Raw genomic sequence first — 12,725 nt, 5'->3', positions numbered from 1 at the left:
GATGATCTTATAATGGGGTCTAAGGTAATATGGGGAAATAAAAGCAGGTTGTGCAGACCATCATGATTTGCTAAAATAATATGTAGATTTCTTTGCTGTTGTCAGTTTTTTTAATATTATTATTAAAATTATATTCTACCTTCTCGCACAAATCGTTAATCTTGGTTTTTGTAAGGTACTGATGTGTGTATTTTTGAAAATACAATCAAAAATGTTTTAAGTTGTACATAGTTTTAAAAGGTTGGCATATTGCAAACTGGTGGCAAGCCTTTGCTTCTTTAATTACATAATAGTGAATGAAAATGGAAGTGAAATTTAAAAAAATTCACAAGAGGCTTTTCAATTGACTTTTCGACTTCAAATCCATTGTTTTAAATCTGTGATTTATGCCTTTTTAAAATGTAAAATTCACTTTTCATTTCAGTAATAGCATTATGGTAGTTGTTTTAATATGACTATTCCTTGTCCTGCTGTAAATCAAAGCATTTATTATTTAATAAATAACAAACATTTTGTGGATTTATATTTTGTGTTAGCTAAACCCATGTTAATAGCTAGACTTTAATCATTATATTGACATTTGAAATTACAACAAAAATTTGTATTGAATTGTCACATTTAGCTTGAGGTCTATGCTCTGCATTTTAAATATATTCTATACAATGCAACTTTATGGAGGATATAGTCAAATTTGTCCAGTATATATTTTGTTCTAAGCTCTGTCTGTATCTTTTGAAGCTATTCTTCATATTTTCTTGAATACGTCTCCTCAATAGGCTTTCTTATTTTCTCCTCCAAGGTGTCCAATTCACGTTTCACTCCTTCCACCTGGAGGATCACCATGACTACCTTCTGATAACAGAAAATGGAAGCTTTGCTCAGCCCCTGGCTCGACTCACCGGCTCAGAGAGGCCTGCACCAGTTAACGCCGGCCTGTATGGGAACTTCAAGGCCCAGCTACGTTTCATTTCCGACTTCTCCATATCCCTGCAGGGATTCAACATCTCCTTCTCGGGTATGAATGTATATTAAGGTTCCTATGTGTTGGAGGCATGGAGGGGATCATATTGGTAGGTGTATAGTTGGAATTGGAAGGTGACGAGAAGGTGTAAAGAGGGAAGAAGTTTTGGATGAATTTTGTCGAGGAAGAAGAGAGATGGATTGAAATGTGGTGGCTGGATTTCAGGGGTAAAGAAGTGATGGGTGACAAAGACAACTCAGATGATGAGATCAAAAGTAGTAAGCTTTTCTAAATTGTGTATCAAGTAACTCGAGGAGGGAATTGCCCATGGTAATAGGTGCAGGCTTAAGGTAGACAGTGCCCCAGGCTGTGCTGATCAGAGGAGGATAATTAAGAGACAAGGAGGTCACGCAGGTAGAGGGTGTCCGACCGTGATAGGAATGATCATCTAAGCATGGCATGTGGGTCAGTATCCTCAGGAATAAGGAGATGGAGGTACGGGGGGGTTTACAGAAGTAATGGGGGCCCCCATGTAGAGAGAAGGGAGGAATGTAGCAATAGGTGGAGATACAAGACTTAGGCAGGGAGATGGAGAGAGAGGAGATGAGACAGATGGTGATGCTGAGTGAGCAGGGTTGATGGAGAGGGCGGGGAGAGAGAAAGAGAGATTGAGGGAGAGGCATATGATAAAGTAGAGAGAGAGAGAGAGAGAGCTCCATGATCATCCTGGCTAAATGTTTGCCTGCTGTTTGCTGAAGTGAAGCATAACTTATGCAGCCATGAATATTCATGAACTTTAGTTTGTGTGTGTGTGTCCTTGTAAGCTCTATCATTAGCATCTATAGATTTTCTGATTAGAATTAATTTTGTAACCTTTTATGACCTTTGATGAAATTTTGCCAATTCTGTCAGGCCCCATCCTACACTGGGGTTCTGCTGTAACGTGTTGCTGTGCTGATATCGATAGGCCTTCATACAATAGCTCATCCTTCTGCCAGATACAGACTGTGAGAGGAATAGTGGCTAGGGTATGAACTTCTTCTTGCTCCGCCTGAGTTGCATCTAAGTCTCAAATCATAAGGCCACCAACAGCCTATATATATATATATATATATATATATAATAAAGCTGCCTACAGGCTGGCCGGTTTTAGAGGGCCCATTCTTCATCTAGACATGCTGGGCTAAAGCTTTTGGCATGTATCCTAATCTGATGAAGTGTCCTCGAGCAAGGCAGATAATCCCTACTAACTCTCATATTGTTTTCCTTGTTGGCCAAATGGGTTTTCAAAGAGGTTATTTGAAAATAACATAATTATAATAGCTGATGATGTTATTTTTAAAGCTGATCTTTTTTTTGCTATAATGTTTCCAGAGTATGATCTGGAACCCTGTCAGGATCCTGGGTCACCTCAGTTCGGCTGGCACAATGGTTCCAGATTTGGTATCGGGGACTCGCTGGCGTACACCTGCAATACAGGCTATCGTCTACAGGGGGCGAAGGAGGTTGTTTGCTTGGGAGGTGGCCGCCGTATTTGGAGTGCCCCTCTGCCAAGGTGTGTGGGTACGTGGTCATCTGCTTTTCTTCTGATTTCTTCTATTGTACAGTATATTTATTATATTTACCCATGTTAATATCAAATAAAAACTTCAGGGTTCAGGCCATTTCGTAGCAGAGGCATGGTGGTGTCACCTGAACTATTCCCTTCACACTGTGTGATGTATGCTTAACATGTTTTTGCACAACCCTGCCTCTGCTTAATTTAAGTTATAAAGATCAGTCATACATAGCATTTGAATTATAGCCATATCTTTTTTTATATAATAAGTGACTTAAGTCCATTATCCCTTTAGATTTTATTTTATTCCAATTTTATTTTTAGAGATTAGATTTTTTTTGTAGAAGTTTTCCTGTTGTTAAACTGAACATGTCTCTTTTCTTGGTCTTGGTTTCTCTAACAGCTGAGTGCGGATCAACAGTCTCCAACAATGAGGGAGTTCTTTTGTCGCCAAACTACCCAATGAACTATGACAACAGCCACGAGTGTGTGTATACCATTCAGGTTCAAACTGGCAAAGGCATCAACATCACTGCCAGCACTTTTCAACTCGCACAAGGTGACATCATCAAGGTAAAGACACAATACAGTCACTCCATGTTTGTGATGGAAAATAAATAAATAAGGTTTATCTTTTGTCCCAAAGTGACAGAAATTTTCCATTTGACAGGGCTCAACAATAAACACAATTCACATTTGAAAACACAAAGTACATATTTAACAACAAGGCTCAACAATACACATAGATAATCAACAAATAACAAAGGCATATGATTCAGCTCCTGGTGCTTTTTATTATGTACAAAAGAAGAAACCAGTAAAAGGAGTATTTTGTGGAAAACACCAGGCAGAATGCACAATTGTTTTGTATTGGTAGTTGGATCAAAGGTCAAACAACAGCAGCATCTCTCTGGGAAGGAAGAGATTCCTTTTGTTTCTCAAGGGCATTTTAACAGCTTTTTGTAAGCATCACAGATGTGATGCAAATGACTATGTAGTCCTCACTTCACAGCTGGAATGCACTCCTTTTGGGATGCAGATGTCTTGTTATGCTTCAATTAACAGCATTGTCGCCCACTATCTGTTTTTCTTAGCAGTGGAGTTGTGTAGACGGTCATCTCTTGTATTTAGTCATCTGGTGAGGATCTGAAATGTGGACTGACCACATTGTAGAGCTAAATTGCCTTGAAGAAAAAACAAAACAGAGAACAAAACACAAAACAAAACACAAAATGCCTCAGGAGTATTTCAAAGGAAGAGCCCAGAGTTAGTTCACAGTCAATCAGGCAAGATTATGTTTATTACTTGAAAAACAAGTATTTCTATGACAAATCATTTGCATTGGATGCATTGGTTCAATACCTTGCTCGGCTGAAAAAGATAAGCAGAGAAAGATTAATAAATCCATTTAGCGTGAATCCAGATAACAGAAAAAGGCCTTACACTCTGCTTTGAGTGATTTCAAACTCTTTTTGGATTTTAGCTTTTTAATATTGAGGAACATTTTACTATTTGATCAACAAATTCACTCAAAACATTTGATTAAAAAGCCAATCTTAAAAAGTAAAATGAACATTCCACTACACCTCCAAAATGTCAATTTTTTTGGCATCATGTAACCCAGCACCATCTTGTTAATTCAACTCTAAGAGGCACTGTATTAAATCAGTGGGATAAATTATGGTCACTCCAATCAAATTTTCACACCTCATTTAGGACATTGGATTTGCAGGAGAGGTGCCATATAAGAAAAGATATACAGAACTCATAGCTTCTTTTTAACTGTCGCTTTCTTTCTTCGGTATTAATATTTAATCATTAATGTTAGACAGCACACACCTATAAAGCAGAACAACTCATGTCGCTCTCTATCTCTAATCAGGTGTATGATGGCAAGGATGGTGCAGCCCAACTCCTTGGCACCTACACAGGCACGTCGATGCAAGGTCTGTCCCTCACCGGCACTTCCAACTATCTGTGGCTGGAATTCTACTCCGACCAGGAGGTGACGGCGGCGGGGTTCCGGCTCATGTACCGCAGTGAGTCACATTTCATTTCACTGGAGGAGGGGGGACTTAAAGCTTTTCCAAATTACTGAATTTAGCCTCACTTCAGGAGCCAGGCGGTTCAAGTAGCGGAATTTAAAAGAAAATTTTAATTGACCCTTACCCTGCTTCACTGTGTCTTTAACTGTCAGGGTATCCATTAAACACAGCATGCTGTTTCCGCTCCACTCCTGCAGGGAAATTTGCCTTTTTCTCTCCCTCCTCTCTCGCTCTGCCTTCCCCTGTTCCTTCTTTTCCTTTGCTCTCTATGTCAGCAATTGTCTGGCTAACTGTTCCTTGTTAAAGCCGGTGAATTATAGTTGGTATTGTTTGAAATCATTGTGTTTGCTAATGTGTATGTGCATGCACTGCAGACAGTGTATGCCTCTGCATATGCATGAGCGTGTGTGTGTTGAAAGTTGGGTCATTGATGTAAGTGGGCCAGTAATAGATGGGTTTTGTTTCTCGCCCTTAATTGGCTTGCTGACTGTGTATTGTTGCTAACCGTTTCTAATTTATTACTGTGACGAGAGAATGCTTTGGTGACACTGCACTTTGCAGTCCAATTTAAAGTGTTTTTTTGAGTTTCACCTGCAATCCCTGAATTCCTTTTATCTACCAGCGGGTTTTTCAGTTATAATTCAATATAGTTAGTACTGTTGGCATCATGCCAAGAGCTGTTTTCACTTGAACAGTATAAAAGCACAAAAGTTTTTAGCTAACTTCCAGTTACAATGCCGACGCTAGAAATGATAATTTCTACAGCAAATGTGCCAGATACAAACCACTATAAAACAGTTGACTTAAAATAAGTTTTATGGGATAATGTTATTTCAGGGGAAGTTTTAGATCCCGAATATATATTAATTTACATTAACTAAATAAATTGCCAGCATAATCTAAATGGAACCACAATTAATTCAGGGGAAATTAAGTTTTATTATGATCTGCCTTTTGAGTTACACAATTACCTATAATTAAGAATCACATTATGTTATTTAATTTATGACTTTTCCAGTGTTGTGCACAAGGTAAATAGCAGAATATAAGCTTGCAGCCATTATTCATCTCAAAGTGCAGTTTTTACTCAGCCCTTTCAAGCAGAATGAATACTCTTTACAACTTGAAGAGGATTGACTGATGGGTGAACAGCAAGAGGGCAAGGAGGAGGCTGTGTACAGGCAGCTTAAAACTTGTCAGAACATGAAATCTAATCACGTTTTGCCGACTCTTCCACCTGAAGTGCTGAGATTATTTTCCAAATGTGTTGAGTATCTGCTCGAGATTTATACTGGGCATGACACTTGTTACACGACCATAACATCTGGCTTGGGCACGGACCTCGCCGTGAGAAGGGATGATAAATCAGCGCTGCTGGTTTTATGTGCATTCACTGTTGCTGCATAGCAGAACACTTACATTTAGTACCTGAAAGAGAGCAACACACATAAAGGCCACGGTCAAGTTCAAACTTGGCGAGCACAAGAGTTATTGCAACATTTTCTTGTTTGTGGCTTGTTTATTTTATTTCTCTAGTTATACCCCAAAGTGTTACGAGTGGATGGGCCTTTTCTCAGTCGCGGTAAACGTCCACACTCAATTGAACATTTAATTGTGACTGTCTAATTGGGCTGTCGGCCCAAAAGGAATCTTTTACTGCCAAGGAATTTAATGGCAAAGTAACCAAGCTCTCATTTGTGCTCAACTACAAATGATTTCTCGAAGCTCAATCAATACCTCTTTACAGCACAGATCAGTGGAAATATGGTACTGAAGAATGTTTACGGAATGGCTGTCTCTATTATATCTGGTTTTAAAATGCGGATTTTTGTGGTTATGTCCCCAGTATTCATGTAATTTGATTCTTCCACTTATTGCCTCCTTTTTCTAATCTCACTCGTCCAGGTTTTGAGCTTTCACACTGTGATGATCCAGGTGTGCCACAGTTCGGCTTCAAAGTCAGTGACCAGGGTCATTTTTCTGGAAGTGCCATTACTTTCGGCTGTGATCAAGGCTACACCCTGCACGGCAGTGGCATCCTCAAGTGCATGACCGGGGAGAGAAGAGCATGGGACAATAACCTCCCGTCATGTATAGGTAAATCCTTCTACCTAAGTCTTGATGCTGTCTTTGGCTGCGTCTATACAACTATGCAAACTAAATCCATCTCTTTCCATCCAAGCGTTTTGGCTCAATATCAGTTGTAATCGCTGTACAGGCCTGAAAACACATTTCCTGTGACCGTAAAATGTCAAATTTAACTGCACATAATCAAAGGTAACTGGGTCAGCAACGCTTGTAACTGATTATCAATGTTGTGTTCCACACCTGTAGCCGAGGTTGTTTTCCTCTGGAAGGGAGACACGTGATAGAAGTCTGATGATTCAGCAAAGGCTACATCATTACTCCTAAAACCTAATCAACAAGAGGTTCTGAGTGCCCACGTCATCATTTACAAACGTTTATGTTTTATCCCACCTAGTCTAAAAGACAGGCCCAGAGTTTTCAAACTGAAACAGGGCCAGCAGCGTTTCCCAACTCAGTTTTAGCAGCTCTAAAACTCTGGAGTACTGCGAACAGCAGGCGTATCCATAGCCAAATTTCTACATTTACAAATAAAAACGTAGTTGTTTGGATGAACTATCATTCTCTGTCCCTTTTAGTTTCATTAGACATCTATTTATCTCTCTCTTGTCTTCTGCAGTTACACTTATTGTTAATGAGATCAGGTAAACTGTTAACATTGCGGCTATAGCTGTTAATCCCAAGGATTCATACCGATACAAGTTCTCCTTAATTTAACTTGCTAGAAAGAAAATATGCTATTGTAATTTTGTCTGGGAATATAAATGGCTTCGATGTTTTATTGTTAAACATTAACTTCACAATACTTTGTGTTCTTGATGAAAAACGGGGTGTGTGGAGCCATTAAGAACAAAATGCTTAAGAAATTAGCTATTGCTGTGTTTCTCTGAGTCTGTTTCATTTGTAGGCTACGTAATTTAGAAATTTAACCCACAAGAAATGAATCTGCATTTTTTTTTTGTAGAAGCAAAGATGTAATTATCAGAGTGCTCATATCAGATTGAGCCACAGACAAAAATGCACAATCTTAGCTGAATTTCATATTCAGAACATGCTGGGACAGACAAATGATAAAGCTATTACCTACACGTTGCTCGAGTCTGGAAGGTGTTGTGAAGCAGTGTCTGTTTCTTAATGTCTAGCAGTGATGGATTAGGGTAAAATATGATTTTCAAATTCCGGACGTGTGCAGAATTGCACTTTAAAGGCCATGGTTTCCCCAGGCCTTTTTCAATGAAACATGTATTTGTTACCTTTTCAGTGAAAGTGCTTCAGTCTTGCATTGTGGCATGTTCAATACAATCAAAAAAAGAAGAAGAAAGGTAATCAGTCTATTGATTAACTGTTTAACAGTGCTGGATCACTGAACGGTCAATATTAATAGTGAGCTATGTTTCTGTGAGCTGAATTTGAAATGGGATTTCTAGCCATTTCAACTGGGCAACATACCGGCTCCTGTCGAGGACTTTCACATTTGCTCAGTGTTATGACGCTGATTATAGCCAACCAGTGTGGCAATCTAATGTAATTTTCTATTAATTAAATGCCGGTTGTTCTTTAACATAGATAGCGAGATGATAACCAGGGGAGAGACAGGACATATTGGAAAAGATATTCCGTCATTAACATTTGTAGCTCTGGTCCTCCCTGCATTCCGAGGCCCAGCCTATATATTCTCTGGACACAGTATTTTTAAAATTAATTAATGGCATCATTAGGAGGCATACTTACAACAAAACAAGTTTTGCATCTGTGAGTTTCTCTGGTCAGGCAGGATGTCGTTTTTCATTCCTATTACCCGTTAGTTGTTCATTTTCAGCAGAGTTTCAACTGTTGCTCATTAGTCCTCATTGTGGACTCTGACAGTATTTTGGGTTTATTTGTATAGTCACATGGACATTTTCTTCTGTGTGCATGTGGCTGCATTTCCTGTTTTGTGACTTTGCTGTTTTGAACCCATTTGTGTGTATGTCTATGCAGCGGAGTGTGGTGGCAATTTCAAGGGCGAGTCCACAGGGCGGATCCTCTCTCCCGGGTATCCCTTCCCCTACGACAACAACCTGAGGTGCACGTGGACAATTGAGGTCAACTCTGGCAACATTGTCAGGTAACTCAATTTGCTGAATATTTATGCAATAACTGTATATCCAGTATAAATGAAAAGTAATTAGCTATTTTCTTTGCATAACTTACTTGATGGTTTTAAATATTTTAATTAAAACGTGCAATAAATTAAAAAAGCAAATTGAATTGAGCATCAGTAATCACATAATATGGCGATAAGGGAAACAAAACTACAGAGGCTTTTAATAACATAAAGTTAGGCCTTAAATTATTAAGTCTGCAAAAGAAACAAATACAGCTTTGGAAAAAAAAAGAGACCACAGCAAGATTATCAGTTTCTCAGATTTTACTGTGTTTAAAAATAAATAAAAAATTTACTTTTTTGTTCTATTCTTAAACAGACATTAGAATGAAGTGGCTTTCATACATTAAAATAAATCCTGAGTGGTCTCTTAATTTTCTGTGTGTATAAAAGGAATCAACAGTAGGACACTCGAACCTTAAATCAAAAGGAATGTGACGCGATAAAAAGACTGTTGTTTATAAAGGAAGGAATTTGCCTTGAATTGAACAGAAGGATGTTGATTAAATTCCTCCGAAATTGACTGAGGTCATTCTAACTTGACCTGACTACGAAAGACTCAAAGAAAAATAACACCAAAAAATGTTTTCACTGAAGTTAAGATTTTAAACATGAAGCTATCTCCTCTAAAACCTACGCCAGGATCTTGTTTGTGGACTTCAGCTCCGCATTCAACACCATCTCTCCAGCTCTTCTCCGGGACAAGCTGACCCAGCTGAGCGTGCCTGACCCCACCTGCAGGTGGATCACCAACTTCCTGACCGACAGGAAGCAGCGCGTGAGGCTGGGGAAGCTTGTCTCTGACACCCGGACCATCAGCACTGGAGCCCCTCAAGGTTGTGTGCTCTCTCCTCTCCTCTTCTCCCTCTACACCAACAACTGCACCTCCAGCCATCCCTCTGTCAAACTCCTGAAGTTTGCCGACGACACCACCCTTATTGGATTAATTTCCAATGGGGACGAGGCCGCCTACAGAGAGGAAGTTAACAGCCTGGCTTCCTGGTGCAGCCAGAACCACCTGGAGCTGAACGCTTCAAAAACTGTAGAGATGGTGGCAGACTTCAGGAGGAGCCCAGCCCAAACCGCCCCCCTCACCATGTGCGACTCCCCAGTTAAAACAGTGGAGTCATTCAGATTCCTGGGGACGATCATAGCACAGGACCTGAGGTGGACGGAGAACATCACCTCCATCACCAAGAAGGCCCAGCAGAGGATGTTCTTCCTGCGGCAACTGAGGAAATTCAGCATGCCGCGGAAAGTGATGGTTGAGTTCTACACAGCCATCATTGAGTCCATCCTCACCTCATCCATCACCGTTTGGTTCGCTGCCTCCACTGCCAAGGACAAGGGCAGACTGCAGCGGATCATTCGGTCAGCTGAGAAGGTCATCGGCTGTGACCTGCCGGCTCTCCTAGACCTGTTCCACTCCAGGACCAGAAAGAGAGCAGGCAAGATCATCGCTGATCCTTCCCATCCCGGTCACCACCTGTTCCAGAGACTTCCATCTGGGAAAAGGTTCCGGGCCGTCAGGACTAAAACCTCGCGTCACCTGAACAGCTTTTTCCCCATGGCAGTGGGGCTCACAAACAAGCCCCCCCCATCACACTGACTCTGCTGACCCCCCCCCCCCCCACCCTCGCACATAATTTATAACACTACATTATTGGCACTACCACCAATCTTTGCACCTTAAAACCGCACAAAACACATTTACTGTATATATTATTTTTTCGATATTGTTGTTTTTTATATTGATGTTTATATTGCTCTATATTGTTGTTTTTATATTGTTGTTTGTAAAGTGCACCAACCACACCAAGGCAATTTCCTGTATGTGAAAATATACAAGGCAATAAAAAGAATTCTGATTCTGATTCTGATTCTGATTCTGATGTCATCAAGAGAAACAGCAAGTACATCAACGATTACATCCAGGAGGATTTTTGTGGACCAATGAAACATTTCTTTCGTTAAAAACATCTATTATTATGAATTAACACCTATTTACTTAGATGTTGAATTAAACATGCTATGATTCCATAAAGAGAGAAGCTGCTTCAGGATACCTCTTGATGAGACTGCAGATAATTCTTTGCACTTTTGTTTCTTACTTTGACAGAATTTGATTAATTGATAAAAATCTCAACTGAAATGCCCGGAAAAGCTTGGGAAACTATTTCTAGATAGATCTCTCTTTTGACGGGCAACCTAATCTTGCCAAGTTCAGCTCCCATAACGCCTGCCTTCTTGGCGAGACTTGTTTTCATTGCCTTTTATTCAATTAAACATGAGGGAATAAACTGTCACTTAAGCTAACTGCATCTCAGTCTCACTCATCATTCTGTATGTTAACATAATGACCTGACTTAACTTAAACTGACAGAATTAAAGCACAGTCAGTAACATTCTGCTGCGTCCTTTCTCCCAGTCTGCAGTTTCTTGCATTTGACACAGAGGCATCCCACGACATTCTGAAGGTGTGGGACGGGCCTCCCGAGAACGAGATGTCTCTGAAGGAAGTCAGCGGCTCGCTGCTCCCTGAGGGAATCCACTCCACTCTCAACATCGTCACCATTCAGTTTGAGACGGACTTTTACATCACCAAGTCTGGGTTTGCCATTGACTTCTCCAGTGAGTATTTCCTTCTGAGTAGCTCTAGTGTAGGATTGTTCTCTCTCTTGCTCTTTGTGAGACTCATTCTCAAAACTGGAAACATCCGGTTTATTTCCTGGTTTACAGGTGAGTGCAAATAGACTACATTTAAATGAGAAAAAATTAAACCTATAACCAAACATATTGTGTTATACAATTAAGGAGTTCAATGTATATGTCTATGGAAGCTATGAAATTGGTCAACAAATAGTCAACTAAGATTAAAAACCTCTTAAATCAAGAAAAAACACAACTTAAAACCGAACATATAGGACCGAAAACATTTAGCCACATTGAGTGAAAAATGACCTGATTGTTTTGAGTGCCACTGAGCATGTTTATGGATTACCACCACATGAATGTTGTCCCTACAGTGCATATTTAGCGTGTTCTTACATGATATAAGGAAACATTGATGCAAAACACTTTGTTGACTTCTAATGAGAATGTTCCTAAATGATATTAAGTTCACCATAGTGAATGATAGTGGGTTTAGATTTTTTCATCTGTCATGTCTTAGCATTAAGTGTTATATTTATTTGTGCCTTGATGAGCAGTGAAGTCCTACATAGTTCCTCATGAACGTTTGCTGTTACAATACTAATACAGTTTTAAGGGTAGACGTTTCATAGCCACTCATGTATTCCATATCTGATGAAATGATGCTCATGTTTTCGTTCTCTTTAGTATATAGACATGGCAGCCTAATGTAAAAATCAATGACGTAGGATTCACTGCATGCGTTTGAGGCTGAAATCGATTCTGGAGATTCACACTGTACTTAAATACCCTCTTGCCTCAGGCGAGTGGTTTTTAGAAACGAAAGCATGATGGGAGCAGTAGTCCTGCTGCACTGGCCCCAATCGTTTTCATAAAAATCATGAAATATATATATTTTGTTAGTTTAGACTTTAACCGCTACAAACGGAGGTGCCAAATATTGAATTCAGTTGAGTTAGTTGAAACCTCTGCAAACAGTCTTCAATGAGTGACCGTGTTTTGTGATGGTAACCATCAAATTCTGGATATGAAGTTACACCTCTACTTACCATCCATGCAGAATAGAGGTTAAGTGTGTCTTTATTTAAAATATGGATCATTATGATCCCTTGTTTCACAGATATTAAATCACAGCGACTGATTATTTAACCAAGTTTTGAAAGCGCATTATCAAATTTATTGTTCTCCATGTCACATCCATTAATCACATCATATGCAACATGCTCCTCTTTTAATTCACATTTGTATTTAATTTCTTTTTTACTTCATTTATTTTTG

The 12,725-nt window shown here is 39.6% G+C and overlaps 1 protein-coding gene across 1 annotated transcript in view; it reads left to right on the top strand.

The window, feature by feature from the left end:
• LOC128449995 (CUB and sushi domain-containing protein 3) overlaps positions 1–12,725 on the top strand; it is a 209,153-nt gene that overhangs the window by 81,497 nt on the left and 114,931 nt on the right. Inside the window, exons 21-27 of the mRNA XM_053433387.1 lie at positions 800–1,015; positions 2,336–2,524; positions 2,923–3,092; positions 4,402–4,558; positions 6,470–6,661; positions 8,630–8,756; positions 11,224–11,426. Coding sequence (XP_053289362.1) covers positions 800–1,015; positions 2,336–2,524; positions 2,923–3,092; positions 4,402–4,558; positions 6,470–6,661; positions 8,630–8,756; positions 11,224–11,426 — 1,254 coding nt within the window. The remainder of the gene's footprint in view (positions 1–799; positions 1,016–2,335; positions 2,525–2,922; positions 3,093–4,401; positions 4,559–6,469; positions 6,662–8,629; positions 8,757–11,223; positions 11,427–12,725) is intronic.

The sequence above is a fragment of the Pleuronectes platessa genome, chromosome 10 (assembly GCF_947347685.1).
Source record: "Pleuronectes platessa chromosome 10, fPlePla1.1, whole genome shotgun sequence".
NCBI lineage: Eukaryota > Metazoa > Chordata > Actinopteri > Pleuronectiformes > Pleuronectidae > Pleuronectes > Pleuronectes platessa.
This window is presented reverse-complemented; position numbering and strand designations above follow the sequence as displayed.